The 23,382-nt window shown below is 45.0% G+C and overlaps 1 protein-coding gene across 2 annotated transcripts in view; it reads right to left on the bottom strand.

The window, feature by feature from the left end:
* Positions 1-23,382, bottom strand: part of LOC143822182 (tetraspanin-15-like) — a 97,310-nt gene that overhangs the window by 1,941 nt on the left and 71,987 nt on the right. For both annotated transcript variants that reach the window (XM_077307052.1, XM_077307051.1), the window contains 2 exons: positions 22,125-22,178; positions 18,354-18,470 (listed from right to left, as the gene is read on the bottom strand). In XM_077307052.1, the coding sequence (XP_077163167.1) occupies positions 18,354-18,470; positions 22,125-22,178 (171 nt within the window). The remainder of the gene's footprint in view (positions 1-18,353; positions 18,471-22,124; positions 22,179-23,382) is intronic.

Below are 23,382 nucleotides of genomic sequence, written 5' to 3'. Positions count from 1 at the left end.
TCATAATCCAAACTCATTGTTAAAACACCATTTGCAAAGCAGCGCATCCATTAGACTGGAGGAGATACTTTCTGTCCAATGTATATACGAGACAATAGAATAGCAGCAGCACAGAACTCAGCCGTGCAGAGAGCTATTTGATTGTTTTCACTGTTAAGAAGTTTCTTAACTTTATCCATTGAGGAAAGTCTTTGGAGCCTGTCTAAAACTGGCTGCATTAAAATCCCTCTGATGGCAGCTAGAACAAATAATTTACCACATGCAAAATTGTCAGGTTGCGGTGAGGGTATCAGCCCCCCTGACTGCCCTCGTGGCAGAGCAGTAACTGAAACTTTATCTCATTTAGTATTTAGTTGCCATCTGTACCCTTCTCTAAGAGTCGCTTTCATACTGCCTTTATTGAGTAGGTTTCCCTGCCGCTTGCATGATTTCCATCTGCCACGCCGTTCGGCTGGCAACAGTGGGAGTATAACTCTGGCCACGGCAAAGTTCCTATTTTATGCTCTTAGAATCAGGCAGGCACACGTTAGAAACAATAACTCTGCGCTTTGAGTTCTAGGAGGACTATAGATGCTATTTGCTTTGCCGAGGTGCCTTGGGGCATGTAGGTGTTCTGATTTTGGCACAGGAACAGAACAGGGATCCATCTCCACCCACCTGGCCAAGTAGGTCCTCTCCGACTGGCATCTGTGCCAATGCACTGCACGGATCCCTGACTGCTGGTTTCTAAACACAATTAATTGCTAGTGCAATGCAGGCAGGCATAGCAGCCATATGTGAGCCTTGGCATGCAGAGATACAAACCATAGCATTAAAGGACGTGGTGGCAAAGAAAAGAGAACAGCAGGAAGGAGCATATGAACTATGTGGGGCACAGAGGGAGACTGGGGCCAGAGGTGGAAGAAAAAGACACAGGCATTCATTGGCAATATTTTTATGCTCTTCTTTCTCCAAGGAACTCAAGGTGGTATACATGGTATGCCATTTTATCCTCACAGCCCTGTGAGGCAGGTTAGGCTAAAAGAAAAGGACTTTTTTTTTTTAAGTCCTTATTTCCTAGGCAGGAACTTTCTGCAAATTTATTTCCTGCAAATCAGGTTTCTGCACTGTCTACAAATTCTGCTTATAGGAGAGGATTTGGAATTTCTTTTTTTTTTTAAAGATGTGCTCATTTTGTTCAACAACCTCCAGACAATAAATTATGAATCGGCTCCATTTATAATATAAAACCAGAGAAGCGATTCCAATTATAGTGCAGTTTATGACTCCATCTTTAATGCTGCGCATTTCCCACTTCCCTGAGCAGTAAGAACTTTTTGTGGCAGTGAGTGCTTTCAGGGTTTTGCTTCCTTTGGATGGGAGAGGATGCAGGAGATAAATACTGCCTTTGTAATGTTTGTTTCAGCACGGCCTCCTGAAAGCAGCTAGACCCGTAAAACAGCCATCTTAAGCACATTTACTTAGGAGTAAGTTCCACTGAACCTGTAGGGATTAATGCCTGAGTATGGATGTTTGGGATTGCACTGCAAAACTGCTGATCCTGCAGGGGCAAATATGACACAATATGGGGTCCCTAAGAAGGCCTGCCTCAAGTAGCAGCCCTATTCTGACTCATGATAGGGCTGAAGACGACAGGAATAGGTGTCAGGAAACGTTGCAAAAATTTCAGGTTGCCAACAGGTCTGGAGAAAAAGGTCCTGTACCTTAAATAGAGATTTAACAGGGGTGTGCCCCATGGTGGTGGGGAAGTATTTACTTCTATGCCAAGAAAAGTTTCAATGGCCTATCTCCACCCTAAGCCTTTGTTCAAAAGGATAGGACATTTCCCTCTGTTGGCAGCCCTAGTATTTGGGATGCTGCGACAGCCAGTCCAAACTGATTACATGAGGGCAGCTGGAGAGACAAGTGGCGAACTGATGGGGCAGCAGCAAATACAGAGACAGGAACAGCACTGGCATAACCTGAACATTTGGCCAATGTCATCCCGGCAAAGTTACCCATGGAATGTCACGAATCCATGCTCTGCCCCCATTTGTGAAGTGCGCCTATTTATAGCTTCCGATTCCACTGAATAGTTTCCGTATTAACGCTCCCAGTGTAGCAATTGTGAGCCATATTGTAACAGACAATGCACACCATTCTCAAAAAAATAACCAGAAAAAAGCTGTTAGAGCAGATGCTGATGATAAATTCTAACAGTAGCAACATTAATCAACACTATCCAAGACTCTCGGGGAACCGCAGGCATTTCGGCGAAATCAAGGAAATTGTTCCTTTTGCATTAACTCCTTGATCACTCAAATTGCTGTTCCTTTGTACAGAAGCAATCTGGGCCAAGTTCGGCAGCAACTTGAAAAGGATGACTGAAGAGTCCAATTTTGTTGTATGTGTGACTAGTGTTGATTCTGATACACATCCGCTTCTCTCTCTCTCTTTTTGCCCTGCTATCCAATATGTATTTATTACATTTTTTTTTTACATTTTTAAAACCACTTCCTTTCCTGTGCAGTGTTGGAGCAGTTGACAATGAAATAAAATATTTGACAATAAAATATACCTAAACAGTAAACATTCATAAGGCATCCTTATTATAAAAGCTATTTATTGTGGTCAAGCAGGCGATGCAGGTTTTAGTGGTGCTTCAAAACCCAGCACAGCCTGAATATCAGTATGAGCAGGATAAAGCAGACACCCTCCACTTTGATCTATCACACTGCCTTCCAGTTTATTAAAAATCACTGGCTATCTCCGGCTGTTTGTCTCTGCCAGTGACAGAAATATACAGCAACTGAGATTATGCTGGTGTCTAACTGCCTAGCTTCAGGCCTAACGGCACTGCCCAGAAAAGCTGCAGTCCTGGGTACTCTTGCATATTCTCCAACGGCCCCTACTTTCCCAGGACGGCTGCTGCCTTCTGGGCCTTCTCACCAGTGAATTATAACCCCACTTTGCCCCAGTTGTGCCTTTCTGGCTGAACTGTAAAATGAATTTATATCCCCTTGCAGTTATTACCAGACAGTAATGCATTAATCTCCCCCATCCATCCATCCATCCATCCATCCATCCATCCATCCATCCATCCATCCATCCATCCATCCATCCATCCATCCATCCATCCATCCATCCATCCATCCACAAAGACAGAATCCACTGGTATTAGGTAAATAAATGATTAACAGAGAATTTCCAGAAAGAAGAACAGAGAAGCAAACAAAATTAAAGCAAAGAGGACAAGGGGAGGGGGGAAATTTGTAATCAGGATTGCCCAGTACACAGAATAATTCCTTTACTCACGGCCTTTAATTCAAACAACGCAGCAAGTTTTCCCAGACAGATGGAAATATCCTCTTGAGGGAAAAGATTGTTTTCCTTTATGTTGCCGTACACTAGGGTTGCCAGCAGGCCTAGAGGAAAATGCCCCACGCTTTTTAATCGAGGCTCAACAGGATATTATTTACAGGGTGGTATTCTTTACTGCTGGCAGGGGCTCATGGGAATTGTAGTCCATGGACATCTGGAGGGCCACAGTTTGACTACCCCTGCTCTAGACCATTTATGAATATAGTTTGGGTCAGTCACAGTTCTCTTAGAGCCCTCTCAGTCTCACCTACCACACAGGGTGCCTGTGGGGAGAGGAACAGAAGGCAATTGTAGGCCACTTTGAAATTCCTTCAGGTAGTAACAAGTGGGATACAAAAAGAAAATCCAGCTCCTCTTCTTCTGGCAGCACTAGACTGGATCCTGAAGATCCATGATCATATGCCAAAATGTCTTTACTTGCTGAGGGAAGTCATAACATCCTATGACGTGGGGGTCCAAGAATGAAAGAACCTGGGGGGGGGGGAGTTTCAATGTCTGGTTTAACACAAGCATCCCTGACTGTTTCTGCACTAGGAATTTGGCCCAACTCACTGTTTGTTGAGGATCAGGCCAAATTCCAGCTTCCGCATGATATCGGCATCAGTCCAGGGCTATCCAGGAAAATGGGATATTATTTACCTAGGAACCCGCTTTACTTGTGATTCATTTCTGTTACGGTTTTGGATGATTTACAAAGTTTTAAATCATTATAAAAAGAAGAAATAAAAAGATCCATTATTGATTTGGAATAGCCTGGACAATTCCTATATCTTTTGTTTGGATCAGGGCTATCCCAGGCCTGGCCCGAATCGGGCCCACATATGTCTCTTTTTTGCCCTGGGCATCAACAAAGCCTATGTTGGGCCTGGGCCATGTGGCTGTGGAAGAATCGGGCCATACTGCCCCATGCTCCTCCCCACCTGCGCCCAGGTACAGAATTCCAGAAAGGATTTTTAAAAATGCCGCAGGAGTCTCTGCCATGCTGTGTTTTAAGAATCCTATTTTGTTTTAAGAACGTGATATTACATTGTCATACAATACCACATTCTTAAAAATAATTTTAAAATAGTCCCATGCCACCCTGCAGTGTGGCAGAGGCTTGCTGCCCTGAGAGGACAGAGTATAGTGGGCCAAATGCTCCCCTAGGTAGGGCCAGGAAGAGGCAGGGCAACCTGCCACAAGGAGAAAACCAGGTGGCGGCACAGAGCAACGCCTCCTGTGCGGTAAAGGTCCCTTTGCTCCCATTGCTGCCCCTCCTCAGTATTTGCATGAAATGATCTTCATGGAAAGATTGCGATGTCTAGAATGTGGCACCATGTTATCACAGCTCTCGGCAGGTGTGCTGTTCTCTTGAGAGCCCATTCCTGGTGCAACGAGTCTTGGGATCAGAGCAGTCAGCTGCAATGTGTGTCTTCTCCAAGGAACTTATTCCATAGCCTTGGGTTGCAAACTGTTGACATATGAATGCTGTGGAATCACTTTGGGGGTGATTTAGCCCAATCGAGTTTTCAGCAGCTACTAAATGTCCTTTTATAGCCCCAACTTGTTCTTGTGGCTCGTTTTGACATTCACAATTATTCTATTGCTGACTTGGAACTTTTGTTTTTTGTTACCAAGCTTCCTCACGCAGATCTCTGGAGAGGCAGCATAAGCATTGTCTAAACCAGGGGTAGTCAAACTGCGGCCCTCCAGATGTCCATGAACTACAATTCCCACAAGCCCCTGCCAGCATTTGCTGGCAGGGGCTTGTGGGAATTGTAGTCCATGGACATCTGGAGGGCCGCAGTTTGATTACCCCTGGTCTAAACCAACGGAGGGCTGCTATGTGAGCAGACTCTTCCCAAATCCAATTGTCTCAACTGGCTATTAGCATAAATGTGGAAATAACTGTGTGGTTTGCCCAGTATCTATTGAAGTCAAGATCTGGGTTTGCAGTATGGAAAAATGATGCTAATGACTTTGTGTGGTACTTATCAGTCGACCTAAGAGCTTTACAAATGGCAAATGTGAACAGGCAGATGTGGGCTTATAATATGAACGTTTTTTCACATCCTGTCAATTAGACCACAGTTCCTTGATTAACCAGAAGGGGGAAGTCACCAATCAGGCAACGGGCTGTACAATTACCAGATCACAGGCCTGACAATCAGCGCACTTGGGGAAATAAGCAATCAGAAATTAGACATCCAACAAACTATTAACTAAGAGAAGAGCATTAATTCTCCAACAATTGACATCTGCGTTAACCTAACATTCACACACATGATGAAAAAATATTAATCAAGTTCTCTGTGGGCCATTCCTGAACAAGAAAAGATAGAAGCAATTAATATAAAATGAAACTTGCTTCCCAGTTGGAAGGACCAGGAAGTAAGTGATGGGAAAGATCTCTGCCTGGGACCCTGGAGAGCTGCTGCCAGCCTGAGTAGACAATACTGATCTTGAGGGACCCAGGGCCTGATTCAGTATCAAGCAGCTTCATGTGTTCATGTAGCCCTCTAGCCCCATTATGCAAAGCAAAATGCAGAGCAGGTGTTGTCTCAGCAGTGCAAAACCCAGTGTGGCATAGAGGTGACCGTGATGGACTAGCAGCTGGGAGACCCAGGGATGAACCCCCACTCTGCCACGGAGGTTTCCTGGGTGACCTTGGGCCAGGTACTCTCCCAGCCTGATCTTCTCTACAGGGTTGCTGTGGGCATAAAATGTAGCAAAGGAGAACAATGTAAGTCACTTGGGTCAAAATCAGGGTATTAATGAAGCGAACAAACAAGCCAGTAAATACATTGGTGCATTGAATGAAGTCCGTTTCTCTCTCCCTTGCTGGAGGCAAGACTAACTTTTGCGGAGAGGTAAAAGTGACATGGAGGAGGGGTATCAGTGCCGACCCTGTGCCAATGCATCACACTGCCGTCTGGGCATAAAGCAATTAAGTATATTTGTTCTAAAGGAATCCAGCATGTCAAGCTATTCCAGATTTATAATTATCATGCAGGTTTTCAAATATTGGTAGGAATTCAAGAGCAAATTCTGGGTCTGGGTTACTAATTACGCTGTTTAAATGTAAGTGGTTAAAAAGGTTGGTTCCGTTCGAGTGATTCTGTAAATTTGCACTCTGACATAGAATGCAGAGTCGAATCTGGGAATTCTGAGTCCAGCTGTTTTGAATGCAACATCCGGCTCTCCTTTTCTGCACTCCGCCACCCACCTACACTTTACTTAAGGAAACCATAACATGCTGTCAGAGATACAGATGGATTCAATAAGCCAGTCAGTAAAGGTATCGCATTTCCAGGAGCAAAAAACTCCTAATGTGAATTCCATTTTTATTGCTTCTCAAAACGAGGGAACGTTTCCTGTTGCACAAAATGAGCATTGCTTACAAGTAAAAATAAAAATAAAGATGCTGAGTGGCCCGCCCTTTTCCTCAGGTTATCGAGGATATTAACTAGGTCAGAGAATGAGGAAGTGATTGCCCTCCTGAGACTTGCTCCAGTTGCACTGGGTCCAGATTCCATACTCATGGACAATTGGAGCTAGGGGTTGTACGTGGCGGCATCTGAATAGGCCTGGAATGGCCAGTTCGGATGCCGCCACGCACAACCCTATGTCCTTCTTGAGATGGGCTGCTTTTCAACAATACAAAATCCTTGTGGTTGCCATGAAGGCTGTGTAAGAAACGTATGCTAGGAGCTCTGCGCTGCCTATTAAGCACAGAGGGGTTGAATCCTGATCACAACCATGGTGCGTATGAATGGGCCTCAGCCTCCTCCCCGCTTTCACAAAGTGAAACCGCCCTGGGCAGTTGTGATTTGCTTCTTCTGGAAGTTTCCTTTTAGGTCTTCTTACAAGGACCAGAACTATCTCAGCTCTACTCTGCCCAGACAATTTACTTGGGTCTTTTTGATGACCATCGTTGGGAAGAGATAGAAGGGGTTCAGCTCTGTTGAGTCTCCTGCAGCTTTCTTTCAAATCTAGTATCCTCCTAGATCTGCTAGTGGAAATGGTCATCAGGGCCATCACCTTGGGATGCCTTGTTTCATCTTGCCAGTCTGTTTCAGGTTTCTCTGGGGGACTGCTGCCTGACTCCAGGGGCCGTGTGCTAACATTGCCCTGCAGAGCTCCACCTTTTCTCCTATGCTCTCCAGCATCTGCTAGAAATTACTAAGGGTGTTGAGCGTAACATGTCTTCAGTGTACTAATGACAAACACAAAGGGGAGGGGAAGCTGCAACAGTTAAAGTGTTGGGCTACAACAGGGAGACACAGCCAAGTGACTGGCTGATTTGAACCAGGTAGAAGCGGTGGTCCATTCTGCTTGGTATCAGGAGACACAAGGTGAGAGGAGATGCTGGGGATGAGGAAGGGAAGCAAGGCAGCTGCATCACCTTTGCAGGAGGCACATGTCACTACATGCAAGAAGGGACAGGTTATCCAGCACACCTCTCTTTGTGAATATGGCTCCCTTTCTAACTGGAGCTTTTCTCTACACTAGCACAGCCCCAATGACTTGCTGCTTTGTAGCCCCTCATTCCTTGCTGACTTAAAGGATAACACCAGCTGTAAACCAGAGCAATGGCCCACCTATCAGTAATCAGGATCTGCAGCTAGGAGATGAACTGCTGCTACAAACTTGGAAGGAATATCGAAAAACCAGAGACAAAGATTATTAAAGAGGAATCATATACCATGTCAAAGCTGGGGGATTAGCTCCCTGGCTGAGAGACCGGTCCAAGGAGCAAGGAGCTAGAGCATTTTTATCCATGCAGTTGGAAGGAGGGGGTGGGGTGTGGTTTGAAAGAAGGCAGGAGAAGATGCGGGTTTTGAGGGTGTGAGAGAGACTGCTACAGCCCACAATTGAATCAGAGGTCCAGGCAAGAAATACATTTAATAGGGAAAAGTGGGGTCACATTTCATGAGCTTGATGAGAGGTCTGTAGTTTATCCATTACAGCCTTTCATCAGGCAAAAGTGCTTTTGGAGGAAGGATCCTGTCCTCAGTATACGAAAATGGGAAAACTAAGGAATTAGAGGGCAGGTACGTGTGTGTGTGTGTGTGTGTGTGTGTGTGTGTGTGTGTGTGTGAGAGAGAGAGAGAGAGAGAGAGAGATCCACGAGACAGTAATTTATGAACCAATATTAGTGAAACTGGACATGATCTAAGAAGGAGAGAAAGAGGGTTCAAAGTCAAATCCAAACATAGCCTAAGGCAGGAATCTGAAGAGAGGCATCTGCTGACTCAGCTATGGGCACAGGTCATGGGGTAAGGAAGACCACTGGCAGAAGAATCTCTTGTGACAAAGGGCCTGCTGATGAGATTTATGGGTCTTGACCTGGATGCAGTATTTGTTCTCTGCTTGCTAACCAGAGACTCAGCTTACTTGTTTTTAACACACAACTGTGGAGGGAAGTAAGTCTCAAACAATAAGGTGGGAGTCAACGGGAGCTAATGGAGGCAGTCTAGTGAAAGATCTCAGGGATGGGGTGGGATTAGAGAAAGACAGCCAGTCTGCAAGCAATAAAGGTCAGGGTAACAAGGAAGACTCTATGATAGCTGGGCTTCAGCAGAAATCCCGAGGAAGAGAAAGGTTGGAACCCTCTTCTTTCAGATGAGAAATTGGGGCAGGATTTTACATTCTGTGGCTCAAGAGTTAAGGTATATTGGAGGCTTGGGGCTGATGCTAATTGGCAAGAAGACCAAAGGGAAAAGTAGAATTGAACAGCTGCCAACAATTCAAATGTGAACTACACACTGATTGATGCCAGTGTACTAAAACAATTGCACAAGTGAGTCTTCATATTTGCCACTTCCTAATAAAGGAATCACAATCACCAGAATTTGGCCTGCAGAAAACTTATGGCTTCTTAATGAACATCTTCATTATCAGCAATGTCAAACTGAATATTTTCAGTTATGCAAGTTGACTTTCTTAGACTGGGTCTTTGTCAACCTCTTGCTCTGAATTTTGACGTTGTTTGGCTCTTAAATTATATCAGGCAGTTGACTCTTGCCTTGGGGAACAGGACAAGATCAAAATCAGAGCAGGGTATGTGTTGGAGCCACCTAACAGAGAGCAGACACCCTAAATGTGTCAGTTATAAATTATGGAAGCAATTTAGAGAGCCCCTGATCCAGTTCAAGTCCAATGGAACAATGGGACATGCAATAAATTGATTGGCTGGCTTTTATCTGCCGGTAGATGTGTTCCCTCTGCTGAAATAAATGGGACAGCCCATCTGCCTAAGGGGTATAGCATGGAGACTTTTGAGTCCAAGCAATTAAGTCTTATCAGAATTGTTTTGTTCCTCAGAAGCTTGATGATCTGCAGGGTTAGTTGACAACATAACCTGCACAGATCTATATGGGCTTCTCTGAGCAGGATCGATAGTACCCCTTAAATCCCATCTTCTGTTTGGAATTGATTTTCTTTAAAAAATGACAGACAAAAAACAGAAAGAAAAGGTTTCTTTTAAAACATTTAATTCCCTGTTTTCTTAACATCGGTACCATCAAAGTAAACAGGGCCTTGTAACTAAATTAGTGCTGTATAAAGATCAAAAGGCTAGGCTCCCTTTTTAATTATCCATCCAGTAGTCATAAAGCAGCTCGAATATCCTTGCCTGTAAGCTGCTGGGATTCTGGCTAATGCAAAACAAGTTATTAGTGCTCTCACCGAGCCATGCAATTAACATAAACATGTTTACATTCCAAGGAGGTTCAGGTTGGCATATTCTGACAAAACATCAATATCTTTCTCCCCCTTTTTTTTACTTAGTACGAATAATGTGTTCATGTTTACTCAGTGGGCAGCTTCGAGATTTATGAGGTCCTGAAACCATTCATTTCCTTCTTTTAAAACACTTTGTTCCTATAAATGATGATACGGCTGCTGCGTGCTTCCCTGTCACTTAGCAACCTTTATGGGCTTCCCAAAAGTTTTCTTTCAAGATGAGAAGTTGATCTTAGTGAGCTGGAAACGTGAGGGGCTGCCAGGACGAGAGAAGGCTCAGAGGCACCATTTCCAGGCAGATGAAGCAACCTCTGCAGTCCATCTCTCTTTCGGCAGAATGCGGAGAGGCTCAATTATGTGTGCTACATACCTCTCTGTCATTAAGGCTCAGAGTGGCATTTCAGATCTTTCTGCTGTCCCTGGTTACCAAGGACAATCCCTTGTTTATGCCTATTTTTTTCCCTTTGGGGATGGCTTGAGAAGATCTCAGTGTGGGTTCCTAGCACTGTCACTGGGTCCCACTGGGTGGGATATGGATGACTCCAGAGCCATGAGCACAAAAGGAACAGCCTGCCAATCCACACCCTGCTGCTGCTGAGGTGTATTGAACTGTTGATAATACAGAGTTGCTCTCATAGGGCTTAGTCCAACCTTTCTCAACATTTTTTACCATTTATATTCTTCAGGCTTTGAGAAACCCCAGAAGTGGCGTGATTGTGCAGAATATGGTTGTGTGTGTCTGTGTGTGTGGTATTTTCTTCACTGCTGGGGTTTGTTTTTATGACTGTAAATTAATTGTTTTAAGGTTGGATTTTTATCGTGGGGTTTTTATTTTGAAACCCACCACCAGTCAGCTTGTCTTGGAGCAACAAATCCAATCAATAATAATAGTGGGTGTGTGGTGTCACAAATGGCTATTAAGCCTTTGACGACATGCGCAGAAGGGGAATGGGAAAGAGTGTGCTGGGCCCCACTTCCATACGACTGCAGGCTCATTAGCACAACACTTATGTGAGAAGGAAGGGAGAAACAGCACACATGTGCCCACTGTCCCTTCCAACATGTTCAAAGTGCAGGAGGCTCATGTCCACAAAGGGCTTTGGTCATGACTTCAGCTATTTGTGACACAGCTGGACCACTCCAGGACAACAGATGAATTCTGCTCATGTGCATGTTTGTGGGTGGTCCTTTCTTATCATTTCCTGACCAATAGGATCTGAGTTTTTAAATCAGAGCCACTGCCCAGACCCTCAAACTAGCCAAATGGCTAACAGAGGGGCGTGAACACCTTGGCTGCTTTGTTTTTCCTCTGCTCGTGACACTTTCAGGGGTGAGTCCCATTTGGCGCTAGAGGAACGTGGAGTCCACCATTTCCCCTTCTTCTTCCCAGAAAAGCTAAAGGCGCCACTCAATACAAGCTCCATCCAGCACCATCTAATATATTCAAGTCTGCAGGATGTTTCTATATGAGATACAGAAAAGAGGCCTTAAGAGCAGGCCTTGAAACATCCCCCGCCATGCACACATCCCCTGTTAAAGACATCCAGCCTGATGAAAAGCTCTGGAGATCTTGAACACCAGCCAAATGTTTGCAGCTATTTCAATTAGTCTTAATAAGAGGTATCCTATGGCTTTGGCATTTGGAAAAAATGAGGGTTCGTGTCCTGAGCCCGAGGAGATCTTATTATACTTCTGACACTTTTGTGAAAACTTTCCATGAGCAGCCGGCAGATGTGATGCATATTCTTGCTGGAAGGAAAGGTGTGTGTGTCTGTGTGTGTGTGTGTGTGGGGGGGGGGAATAACTCTCCTAAAAGCTCTCTGGCCAAAGCCAGATTGGCCAGCCCCACTTCCCTAGCCACAGGGCAACTTCCAGTTGTGGCAAAAGACCCCCTGGGAAGGACAGGGAGACAGATTCCAGCAGGTAATGGTCCTAATTATTGCCAACATGGGAGCCTTTCCGAGACAGTCAGCTGCAAATCTAACTGAATGATGTGTTGCAGCTAATTAAAAGCCCAAGGAAGCAACAGCTGCTTTTGTTCATTAGTGGAGGTGTGTGACTGCCCTGCCGCTGGAGATCTCTGACCAACTGCTCAGTTACGGAAGCCAAGCAAGCGAGAGAAAACCCTGCTCTCCAGGGACCTTCTCTTGTCAAAGGTGGCTCCCTGGAATCATGAGCGAAGCTTCTTCAAAAGCATCAGGAGATTCAGCCCCGTGGGAATGTTCCAGTCTCCACTTCCGCTGTGAGGACTGACCAGGGCAGGATCAGCTGAGGCAATTTACAGTGGGCTCCTGAACAGCAAGCTCCCTCCTGCCTCAGATCCAATTCTTCAGGTCTCCTTGTCAGCATTTAAAGGCCTCTCTGAGGTTGGGTTGACCCTTTTGTTCTCTGGTTCTTGATGTTGGTTTAAGAAATATTTCCCTTCGTATGATGTTATGACATTTTGTTTTTCTCCCCTGCCTCAGAAACAGGCTCTCTCTGCCTAGCTGCCCTTGCTGTAAGTAGGAGTGGGGAAAGTTTGCATGGTCCCAGAGGAAGGAGGAGCCACATGCAAGAATTCTTGCATGTGGTCTATGCAAGGAGAATTTTTAAAGGATTAACGGCAGGGCACCCAACCTCACATCTGCCCCAAGCCTGAACCGTCCTCGCCAGCTATAAATACTGCACAACATTGCAAAGTTAGGACAAGCCAAGCCCAGAGCTACACTGAAGAAACGTGTGCAGTTTTCAGCAAAGAGGCAGTTAAGGACCAACTAGGAGCCCATTTTAATCTACCTTTCTACATATAGCAGGGGAGACAGGGCTGACCACAGTATGACAACAAATGACATAAAGGGAAATAAAAGCCAACCTGGAAAACTGCTGAGAACCACAAAGGTTAGGGATAAAACCAAATATAGAAAAGTATTAGAGCTCAAAAAATGTTTAAAAACCATAAAAGAATATCTTATCTACTGGGCACACATAAAACATCTCACTGTGTACAGCACAAATGCCAACAAGTTCACACCTAACACTATGATACACATTAGGTCTGAACTTGTTGGCATTTGTGGTATATACACTGAAATGGTTCATGTGTGCCCAACAGATAAGATAGTCTTTTATAGTTTTAAACGTTTTTTGAGCTCTAATAATAAATTGTTTCTATTTTTCTTTATTTGGTCGTATCCACGACCTTTGCAGTTCTCACCTGACCACAGTATGACCAGCAATATAGTGGAAGACACATGCACAATGATGTAACTTTTGTTAAAATTTCCTCATCTCTGTCTCCATTTATCTTTTCCCTACCTTATTTCTTTGGGGGTGGGGGGAGGAGTCAAACTGCATATGACTACTGTATTTGCTGGCGTACAAGATGACTGGGTGTATAAGACGACCCCCCAACATTTCCACTCAAAATATAGAGCTTGTTACATTATATTACAGTACTATGGGCCACTATGGGCAGCTATGTCTATCCCAACTGAAGTGCAACTGGCGTATAGGATGACCCCCCCACTTGGAGGCATGTTTTTCAGGGGGGGAAAGTAGTCTTATACGCCAGCAAATACTGTCATTTAAGCAATTAATTAACATTAATTAACTAAGGTTCTTTTGATTGACTAAAAAGTATTATCAAATAATAAGACTATCTTAATGAACATTTAATTTTTTTTAAAAAATACACATACTTACAGGAGTGTGGGTAGCTGGTACTATCTTGGAAGAGGCATTCTTCCTTAATTAGATGGAATGTCTTTTCTGGTGTGGCTGTAACTAATGGCAGTATCATGTAAAAGCAAAGTTGGGATTGGCAGTCTGGTCTTCAGAGCTCTTGTTTGGTTTACATTCAGATCCATGGACATTTAACTAACTATTACAGCTTATACAATCAGTCAAAGCCTTGTGTTGACAACAAGAGGAGACAGGAAGGACCACAGCTCTTACCCTACCTGTCTTCAGCCTATCGAGAGGCTATTTACATCAGAATTGTATGCATGGATGCATTCAGCTTTTGTACCAAGCCTGTGTGCACAGAGTCAGTAAACAGGTACCTATCGGGGTGCTTTATATTGAATCCTGCTGTTGTTTCATCAAGACCAATACTGTCCACTCCAATTTCCAGTGGCTCTCCATGTTCTCAGGCCCCTGCTACTTGATGTTTTTAACTGGAGATACCAGAGATACCAGAGGGGCTGTGGCTCAGTGGTAACGCATTTCCTTGGCATGCAAAAGGTCCCAGGTTCAGTCCCTAAAGTCCTCTGCTTGAGAAGAGCCGCTGTCATTCTGCGTAGGCAATACTGGCCTTGGTGAACCAATGGTCTGTTTCACTATAAGGCATGCTCATGAGTTCATGTGAACCAGGGTCCTCCTGCATGCCAAGCAGGATGCATGACCCCTGAACCAAGGACCTCTGCCCAGCAGAGGTATGAATCAATGAATAGATGCTGGGATTGGGACCTTGGAGTGGGTACAATCCAGCCCCCCTCTGCGCTCACTGATAACCCTTGGAACTGTTGTCTGCACAAGGGCTGAAGTTTGTCGCATTGTATAGCAGTGCCATTCAGTTGATCTAATAATCTTGTTCAGAGTAAAAGACTAAAAAAATGAACCAATATCACAAATGAACAAACATCACATTCAAATGTCTATCCCAGTGGTTCTCAGCCTTCCTAATGCTGTGACCCTTTAATACAGTTCCTCATGCTGTGGTGACCTCCAACCATAAAACTATGCAAGTGTTCTTTCACAGAAATTAAATAGGAACTGACCAATGGCATAAAGATCCATTGTTCATGATTGTATATAAATTGTTTTTTTCCCCAGGGTTTCTCAGTTCAGTTCTGCCTCTTGTCCCGCCAAGCTGGGCCACCACCTGGAGCGCCTGGCCGGAGACTGCGCTGGAGTGCCTGGCGGCCGAGTGCAGGCACGTGCAGGCGGAGCAATGCTCCCCCCCCAGCCGCGACACCTGTGAAAGGGTCACTGGACCCCCAAATGGGTCCTGACCCCCAAGTTGAGAACCTCTGGTCTATCCCAAGGGCCCACACATATTAATAACCTCTTGAGTCTGGCTGGAGAAGCAAAATAGCAGCATTTGCTGGCAGGGGCTCATGGGAAATGTAGTCCATGAATATCTGGAGGACCACAGGTTGACTACCCCTGCTGTAGATAAAAAGGGGTTATGTGTATGCTGCAATCCTTTTGTGTGATCTTTGACTTCTAACCCGAGCAGACTGGAGGTGTTCTCATTAAGTTGTGCCTCATTAGCATTGGCATAGGATCCCCTGAATCCCACATTGCAATTCAGAGGGAAGAGCATCTTCAGAGACCGGCTGTCATGCCTTCATTCCTTAGCAGCAGTTAAAGGCCCTGAGATGGGAGAATCATTAGCGCGCGCTGACAAGGTAAAAAGTGTACTGCTTCATCACACGGGCCTTTCAACCTCTGCTACAGCAATAATGTTCTCTGTTTCAGGATATTGTAAGCTGCTTTGAGACAAGGTACAGGAAAGAGAAATATATTAACCTTCTCTTCTGCTGCTGCTTGCAGTCATAGCAGCTAAATGGAGATATTATTTTCAGAATTTAAACATAGTAAGGGTCGTTATGCTCCTGGAAAAGCCTCCTTGAGTCAGTGGCAAACTTGGCTGGGCAAGTCTGGTGAATTGAATTTTGGGGAGGGTAAATTTCAGCATTCATTCGTTCGTTCGTTCGTTCGTTCATTCATAGATGACCCCTATCAAACCTGTTGTCTCAGGGCAGCCTACAATTATTCCTATAAAACAATTAAAATAGTTAAAAATCAACCATGGATTATTTTTAAAAAGTAAAACAATATGCCAGGTCTCATTGGCTATACCAGCCAGTGGATTTACTTTAGGTGTTTATTGTCCATCTCACTTGGGGCAAGGCGAGTGAGAATAGAGAGGAGAGACCCATCAATGTTCAGCTTATTTAATTGTCCAAACTGGCCTCAACCATAAGCCCGGTGGAAGAACTCTGTCTAGCGGGCCCTATGGAACTGTGCCAGTTGCGTTAGGGCACTGATGTCCCCTGGGAGCTCATTCCACCAGGCGGGGGCCAGGGCAGAGAAAGCCCTGGCCCTGGTCAAGGCCACTCAGACTTCTTTGGGGCCGGGGACTCCCAGTCAGTTTGCAGTCGCTGAGTTAAGTGCCCTCTGGGGAGGTGGTCCTTTAGAGATGCTGGGCCCAGACTTGAAGTGAACCTGGAACTCTGCTGGAGGTCAATGTAGCTGCTGCAGTACTGGTCTAATGTGGGCCCTGCACAGCATTTGAGTGAGGAATTGTGGAGCTGGATTTTTGACAGGCTGTAATTTCTGGTTTAGGGTCAAGGCTAGGCCTACATAGAGCGAGTTACAGTAATCCAGTCTAGAGGTGACTGTGGCACGGATCACTGAGGCCAGGTAACAAAAGATTCTTTTATTTTGCAAACAAAGTCTGGTTAGAAGGAACTGTTGGAGGGAAATTGTTATGTTACAAATTTAAAGGCTTTAAAAAAATAAAATCACAGAGTAGCATAATTGCTTTAGAGACAAGCAGGTGCATCCTCTGTTTACACTGACTCTGCAACCTACTCCACAGTAACCATTTCCTGACATATCTGACATGCATCTCTGACGAACCATCAGGTTGCAGCCGACAGAGCTGTGAATTGCAATTATGAAATAAGCAGAAATTGAACAGATTAACCTTGGTAGTTCTGATATTTAGTGGTTGTTTCACTGAAAACACAATTGGGAGCAAAGGAGGTGTCTAATCAGCATATTAGGGACATTAAAAAGCTTGAGCTCTTGTAACTGGGAAGACTTGATCTTTTCTCTCGCACTGCATTTTATAGCATATTGGAAAGAATGAGCAAGTTCCTTCAGGAGCCAGCCTGCAAATGGTTGCAAGCCATTGGCCCTTCCTTAACTGATCCCATTTATTTATTCCAGATCTTTGCTCCTCGCCTTATTTGGGAGACAACCGCAAAGCTGGAAACTTATATAACTTTCTGTCAAAATACTTGCAACGCAAAAATAGAATGGGATGGTTAATAAACTATATTTACACACCTGCTGCTGAGTTTCTCTTGGATCACTGCCAAATATAACAACGACAAGATTATTTTGCACTGCGGAGACTTGGATACAGTGAGACGGAGTAGGCAAGGTACTGGGGCGTCTAGGAAACAAATAATCTTTGATATTTATACCAGGTCACTAAATGAAATCACACAGGGCTTTGGAGCTGGGTATTATCACAGTGCTGATGGCTTCTCTCTCTGTTTCATTAGCAACGCCTCCAGAAGCAGCTGTGCCTGGATGTGGTAGTCGAGGGGATAGTTTGAAATAGGAAGTTCAGCCCCTGACACCTCCAGTGAAAAGAATTCAGCAGTAGGTGATATGAAAAATCTCTGTCTGGGATTCAAGAGAGCTGCTGACAGTCTGAAAAAGACACCACTGACTTTGGTAGCTCAATGGTGTGATTCCGTATCAAATAGCTTCATGTGAAGAAGAAGAGCTGGTTTTGTGTCCCGCTTTTTACCACCCAAAAGAATCTCGAAGCGGCTTACAATTGCCTACCCCTCCTCTCCCCACAACAGATATCCTATGAGGTAGGTGATGCCAAGAAAGTTCTGGGAGAACTGTGACTGGCCCAAGGTCACCCGGCTTGCTACTTGTGGAGGAGAGGGGAATCAAGCATGGCTCTCCAGATTAGAGGCTGCTGCTCTTAACCGCTATACCAAGATGGCTCTGTGATCCTCCTTTCCCTAGTCCAGCTGTAACAGATTTTTCCATTTCCAAATGGCTGTCATGGCGCTGCATCACAGGTTGGGAATGAGGTGGCAGCGGCAGCAGGTGGCCCCAGGCTCACCAGCCCCAAGGGTGATGCACAGTTGCCCTACTGCCTTGGGAGGGGGAGGTAGGCAAGGGGAAGATCGGCTGCTCCGCGCCTTGCCAGAACTGCCTCCCCCCTCCACCTTCGTCCCGTTAGCACCTGCTGCATTTAGGGCTGCAGCGGGCTTTCTCCCTAGCCTAATTATAATATTGTTTAACACAGAAACCACTCTCCTGTTTTCATCTTTCCAAATAAGCATGTTTAACACCTTATGGATCCCGGTTTTCTGTTTCCAGTATTTTTGTTTCGGTCTGAACAGTCTGGAAAGTAATTTATCACGATCTAAACTTGCCGATGTAAAAATAAAGATTTATTATCTTTTACCGCTGCCTTAGCAAAGAAAAGGATGAAGAGTCCCAAGATAGCAAAACAATCCACATACCTGAGGAAGCAGCAAAGAGCAAACCATTCCAAAAGTCGCCTCGAAATTGTCTTTCAGCCACAAGCCCACTGCATGGATGCAGCCACGCACATAGATGGAGTCTACCAGTTCCAGCCTCTGCAAACAGAATAAGGAACAGTGAAAGAAGTGGAGTCCAAACACACAAACATACACAAACACACACACACACACACACACACACACACACACTCTTCTCACAGACTTCATTGGAGGTTTCAGAGAACTTCAGAAAACCACCATTTGGTCCTGTATTGGAGGACCAAATCTTCTGTGTTCATATTTATTCATTTAAAGTTCTGCCCTGTTCTTTCGCGAGCTTAGAGCAGCTTACAATGATGCTAAAATCAACTTTGCACAGCAAACAATCCAATCCACCTATCCACAATATTTGCAAAGAATCACCCTGCAAATGCAAGCACGGTCACCAGTACCCCCACTTTCATCCGCAAGTGTACATGTCTCCCTTACAGGACCCATTCAAGGTCTTCATGTTTCCCCAAGCAAGTTACACCCACCCACTTCTGGGACTGTGCCACTTCTGGCCAGAGCCAAGTCAAACAAAATAGAGGGAATTGGCCTAGAAATAAAGCCACCAGCCATTCCTTTTTGGACCCAACCCACAGTGAAAGGCCCAGGAGGTGATGTCAGTCATCTCTGATGCTGGAAGTGAACCAAGAGCTTGTGGTGCATCGGTGCACCCCTCATTGCATTAGTCCAAGCAGGTGCCTGGGTGGCTTGGCTGTAGAACTGGCCCTGCTTCCTTGAAGCAGGCAGGGACAGGGCCTTTGGCCACATGCTCACTGGCAGTTCATTCCTCAAGGTGAGGGTATCACTGGAACAATTTTGTCTAGACGTCACAGAAGCCCAGACCAGTGAGACTATCTTAGGTGGATCCAGTAGGGAGTTTCTTGATACGATAAAGAAAGCATTCCCAGAGACAGCTCCAATCTGTTCTTCCATTAAGAAGTCCGAGTCAAAGACCACCACCAGGCTGCAACCCGATGGACTGATCATGGTCAGACCCTGTGTGTCAGGTACTGTGGGAACCTCAGTCTAAAACCACCACTTCCTGTCTCCGTCCCTGCCAATCACAGGTCACTCCCATCCAAAACATCATCTTTCCTAACATTTTATCTGGAATTAGATCCAGCTTGTTTATCCGAATCAACCCACAGTACTGAGGCATCAATTCAGAGAAATGCTTTGGGAGGCTTTGTGAATAACAGGTATAGCTGGGTGTCACCAGCATATTAATGATGCTCAGCTCCAGAATGACAAATGAACTCATTTGGGGGCTTGGCGAGAGGACAGAGGACTGAGAAACATTGTGTTTCATCTACCCATATGGAGGATTCAGCCTCTTAAATGGAAACTTTTTCCATATGTCTGACAGAGAAGACTGACACCTTTGGTGGCTAACCCCAATATCTAAATACTCCAGCAATATCTGACAGTGGATCAACAACATTGACAGAGAAGCATTTCTTCTATTTCTTTGTAAACTGCTCATCCATCCGCAGAACCGACCCTATCTCAGTCTTAAAATCAGGCCTCAAGCCTGACCGAAATGACTCAGGGGCAGGCAAACCACTCAGGAATCTCTGATGTGGCTCTGCTGTCACCCACTCAATCACTGTGATTGGAGACAACCTACACCTAGCAGGTTCTTTCTTCACAAGAGCTGTGTCTTTCAATAATGGAGCGGATTTACAGGAACAACTTTCAGTGTTCTCTGAAAATGTGTAAAGTATAATCCTGGTGAGCAGGGCAGCTAGTTCATTCTGGCAAAATTCAATTAGCCAGAAAGGCAAGGGTCTAATTTGCAGTTGGTGGCTTTCAGTAGCACCAGAATCCTGAGCACATCCATCAAAGAGCTCAATGTGAAACTATCCACTGGCAGCTCAGATGATTAAGCATCAGTCCCAAGAATGCTTTCCTGCGAGCAAGCCCAATTGAATAAAATGGGGCTCATGATGAGCTTAGGCACGCTCTCTATGGCCCTCGGTACCCTCAAATGCCCACAGGGTGGTCAACGTCATGGTTGTGTTTCAAATGGATCCCTTAAAACGGTCTCACTTGTACCCAATACTTATTAGTCATCCTTATTATCATTGAGATTATTGCTCACAGCCGCAGGCCATTGCAAAACATTACAAAACAAGAGCATAATATGTAGAAAAGCTCCAGCCTAGTCATAAGACTTTAACATTCACATTAAATTACCAATAACATCATTCATCACAAATCTTGCCCTCATTTTCTTTGCAGCCATTGCAAAAAGGGATATATTGTGAGTAACACAAGGGACAGTACCTAATGAAAACAAGCAAGTTTTATCTATCCCCATCAGTCCATTGTACTCCACAAGACAGCTTGCCAAGAATTTAGATCTAGGGTCAGAATAAAGAGGACAGTGTAATAATCAGAGATATATGTCCTCTGAGCATGGGGGCGCCACTTGGCTATCATGTGATAGCACTGTCGTGGCTACTCAAAAGTGGATGCAGAGAGTGCCTCTGTGCAATTGTCTCAAGGGGTCTGAAACCCCTCGTTAAATGACGTACCTTAACAGCAATGATCCTGGATCAGACCAAGGGTCCGTCTAGTCCAATATTTTAGTGGCTAGCTAGATCCCTCTGGACGCTTACAAGCATGGCAGGAATGAATGAAGCATCCCTTCCTTATTTGTCCCTGAGGACCTGCTGTTCAGAGGTCTATTTTATTTACACATGGAGGTGCCATATTAATAGCTTCTGTAAGACCTAGACTCCCTGACTTTGTCTGATTGGTTTTAAGGGGCAGAAAGATTGTGTAAGTAATAATAATAATATTCCTCTACAATGACTTCTTGGTAAGGTGCACTGGAAAACATACATACAAATACGTCATTATTATAAGCATTTGTTTGGAATCTTGAGCTGTTTCAGCATAGTCCAGCCTGCCCTTTTTCATTCTTCATTGTAAACAAAACAGCTATAAATGACAGCAGACTGTCCCATTCACCACTGTTGCACACCCCCAGTGCCTTTCATCCACGTGCAGAAAAGTTCTGCATGACACACCTCTTGTATTTGGCCTGTTAAATCTAGCATCTTTTTTTCTTTTAAAAATAACTCTGCCTATTTAAAAAATGTCTTAAAATGTGTAGAAAACACCTCTCTCCCTTGCCTAACAGGTTCCTTCAATGCAAAGGTTGCCAAGAGTGTTTCACAGTCATTCACTGTGTCAGCTTAAAACCTCCAAGGTTCACCCTCATTGTCAGAACACAAATAAGGCCAGAATCAATTCCCATTCTCAAAAACAGCTCTGCAGAGGCCACAAACCAGGAGTGAATTGGTCTATGAACACACCGTAATGGTTCCCAGTGTGCACCCCAGTCCCAGAGGGTCACTGGCATCTAGTAACAAGCAAACTTCAAATGCTCTTTCAATCACTGCCTTAGGCAGTGAATTTTGGAGCCATTAAGGACTATCGGGTGATAGCTAGGTAGATCTTTCCCGCAAGCAGCTAGCTAGGAACAAATGTTCCTCAAAAGCTCATAGCAATACTCCTCTGAGATGCCTATTTGTTTCATTTTGGTTGTACGGGAAAACTCTCTCATCTGCGTCTTCCTTTTCTTTGCTTCTCCCTTGCCGATGCCCTCGTCTCCCTGGATCCCTTTGCAGATGTTTGTTGACAAAGAGGGACCCCCTATATTTCGGCCTGCCTGGTGTTTACTTCAAGCCCTTGATAGACCAAGAATTTTGTTACCTCTTTACTTAGAGTCCTGTATCCACACAGTGTGTTAATGACCTCTCCGGGGACCTGGCAAGAGAAGAAAAATTGTTTCAAGCGTAATAACAGCGCGTGGATGGAGGTGACTTCCCCCCCCCCTGCCCCCAAAAGCCACAAGATATATGAAAGCAGATAGAACGCTCCAGCTTGTTTCTTAGACTTTTCGCCGCACTGCAAAAAACAAACAATTGGCAAACCAGTAATAAAGGAGTTTAATAAAGTGCACCCACTGAGCCACCGTCTGCTTTCTGACTTATGTGTTAGGAGTAAGAACTAAGTACACAGTTTACGCTGACAGTGCACTGACGGAGGCCTTTGCTACAGGAGAATGTTGAAGCCACCAGAGAGCTCTAGTCTTCTGAAGGCAAGCTGCAGTTTTACTTTCCCTTGGTAGCTTTTCTGGAAGTTTCCTGATTCTTGCTGCACCGTGTAGATTGTACCAGAGGCCTAAGTGGTAGCTATTTTGCAAGCTTGAAAGCAGGGCTCTTGTGGTGGGTGTTTGGAGCTGGGGAGAGAGTTAGGGGACACTAATTTATTCATACAGATATTTTATACCCAACTTCTCTCCCCAGTGGGGACCAGCTTACAACTTCATCCCCCCCTTTGATTTTTAGCTCCACAATCACCCAGTGGGGTGCCCTGAGTGACCAGTCATCCAGCGAATTTCCACTGCAACATGGGGATTCAAACGTCCCAGATCCTAATCCAGGTAGACAGTAAATTCAGCAGTGGGAGGCAGTAGGCAACAGGCAACACCATGACATAGAGTTGCCAACCTCCAGGTAGGGCCTGGTGCTCTCCTGGTATCACGGCAGTTCTTCAGATTATACAGCTCAGTTCCCCTGCAGAAAATGGATGCTTTGGAGGGTGGACTTTATAGTATTATACCCCACTGAGGTCTCTCCCTGAACCCTACCCTCCTCAGGGTTAACCCTCCCAAATATCTAGTAATTCCCTTACCTACAGCTGGCAACCCTACTGCAGCATCATTCCTGGCCAGACACTGGAAGTGCCATAATCACATCACAATGACATCTCTTCCGGTTTTCACTGCAGCATTGCCTGGAGTTGTTTCTTCCACTCTGTTGTCCTTGAGCCCCTCCACAATACGGCTCAGCTTCCTGTTGGTTGCCAGCTGGTCCCCCTAAATGTAATACTCTAACTACTACCCTCCTCTGGCCTTATCCTTGTTTTCTATCCCTCTCTCCCATAGCTGCTGCATTCCTATCCCATT

This window comes from Paroedura picta, chromosome 12 (assembly GCF_049243985.1).
Source record: "Paroedura picta isolate Pp20150507F chromosome 12, Ppicta_v3.0, whole genome shotgun sequence".
NCBI lineage: Eukaryota > Metazoa > Chordata > Lepidosauria > Squamata > Gekkonidae > Paroedura > Paroedura picta.
The sequence above is the reverse complement of the archived record's forward strand: the minus strand, read 5'-3'. Positions and strand labels throughout refer to the sequence as shown.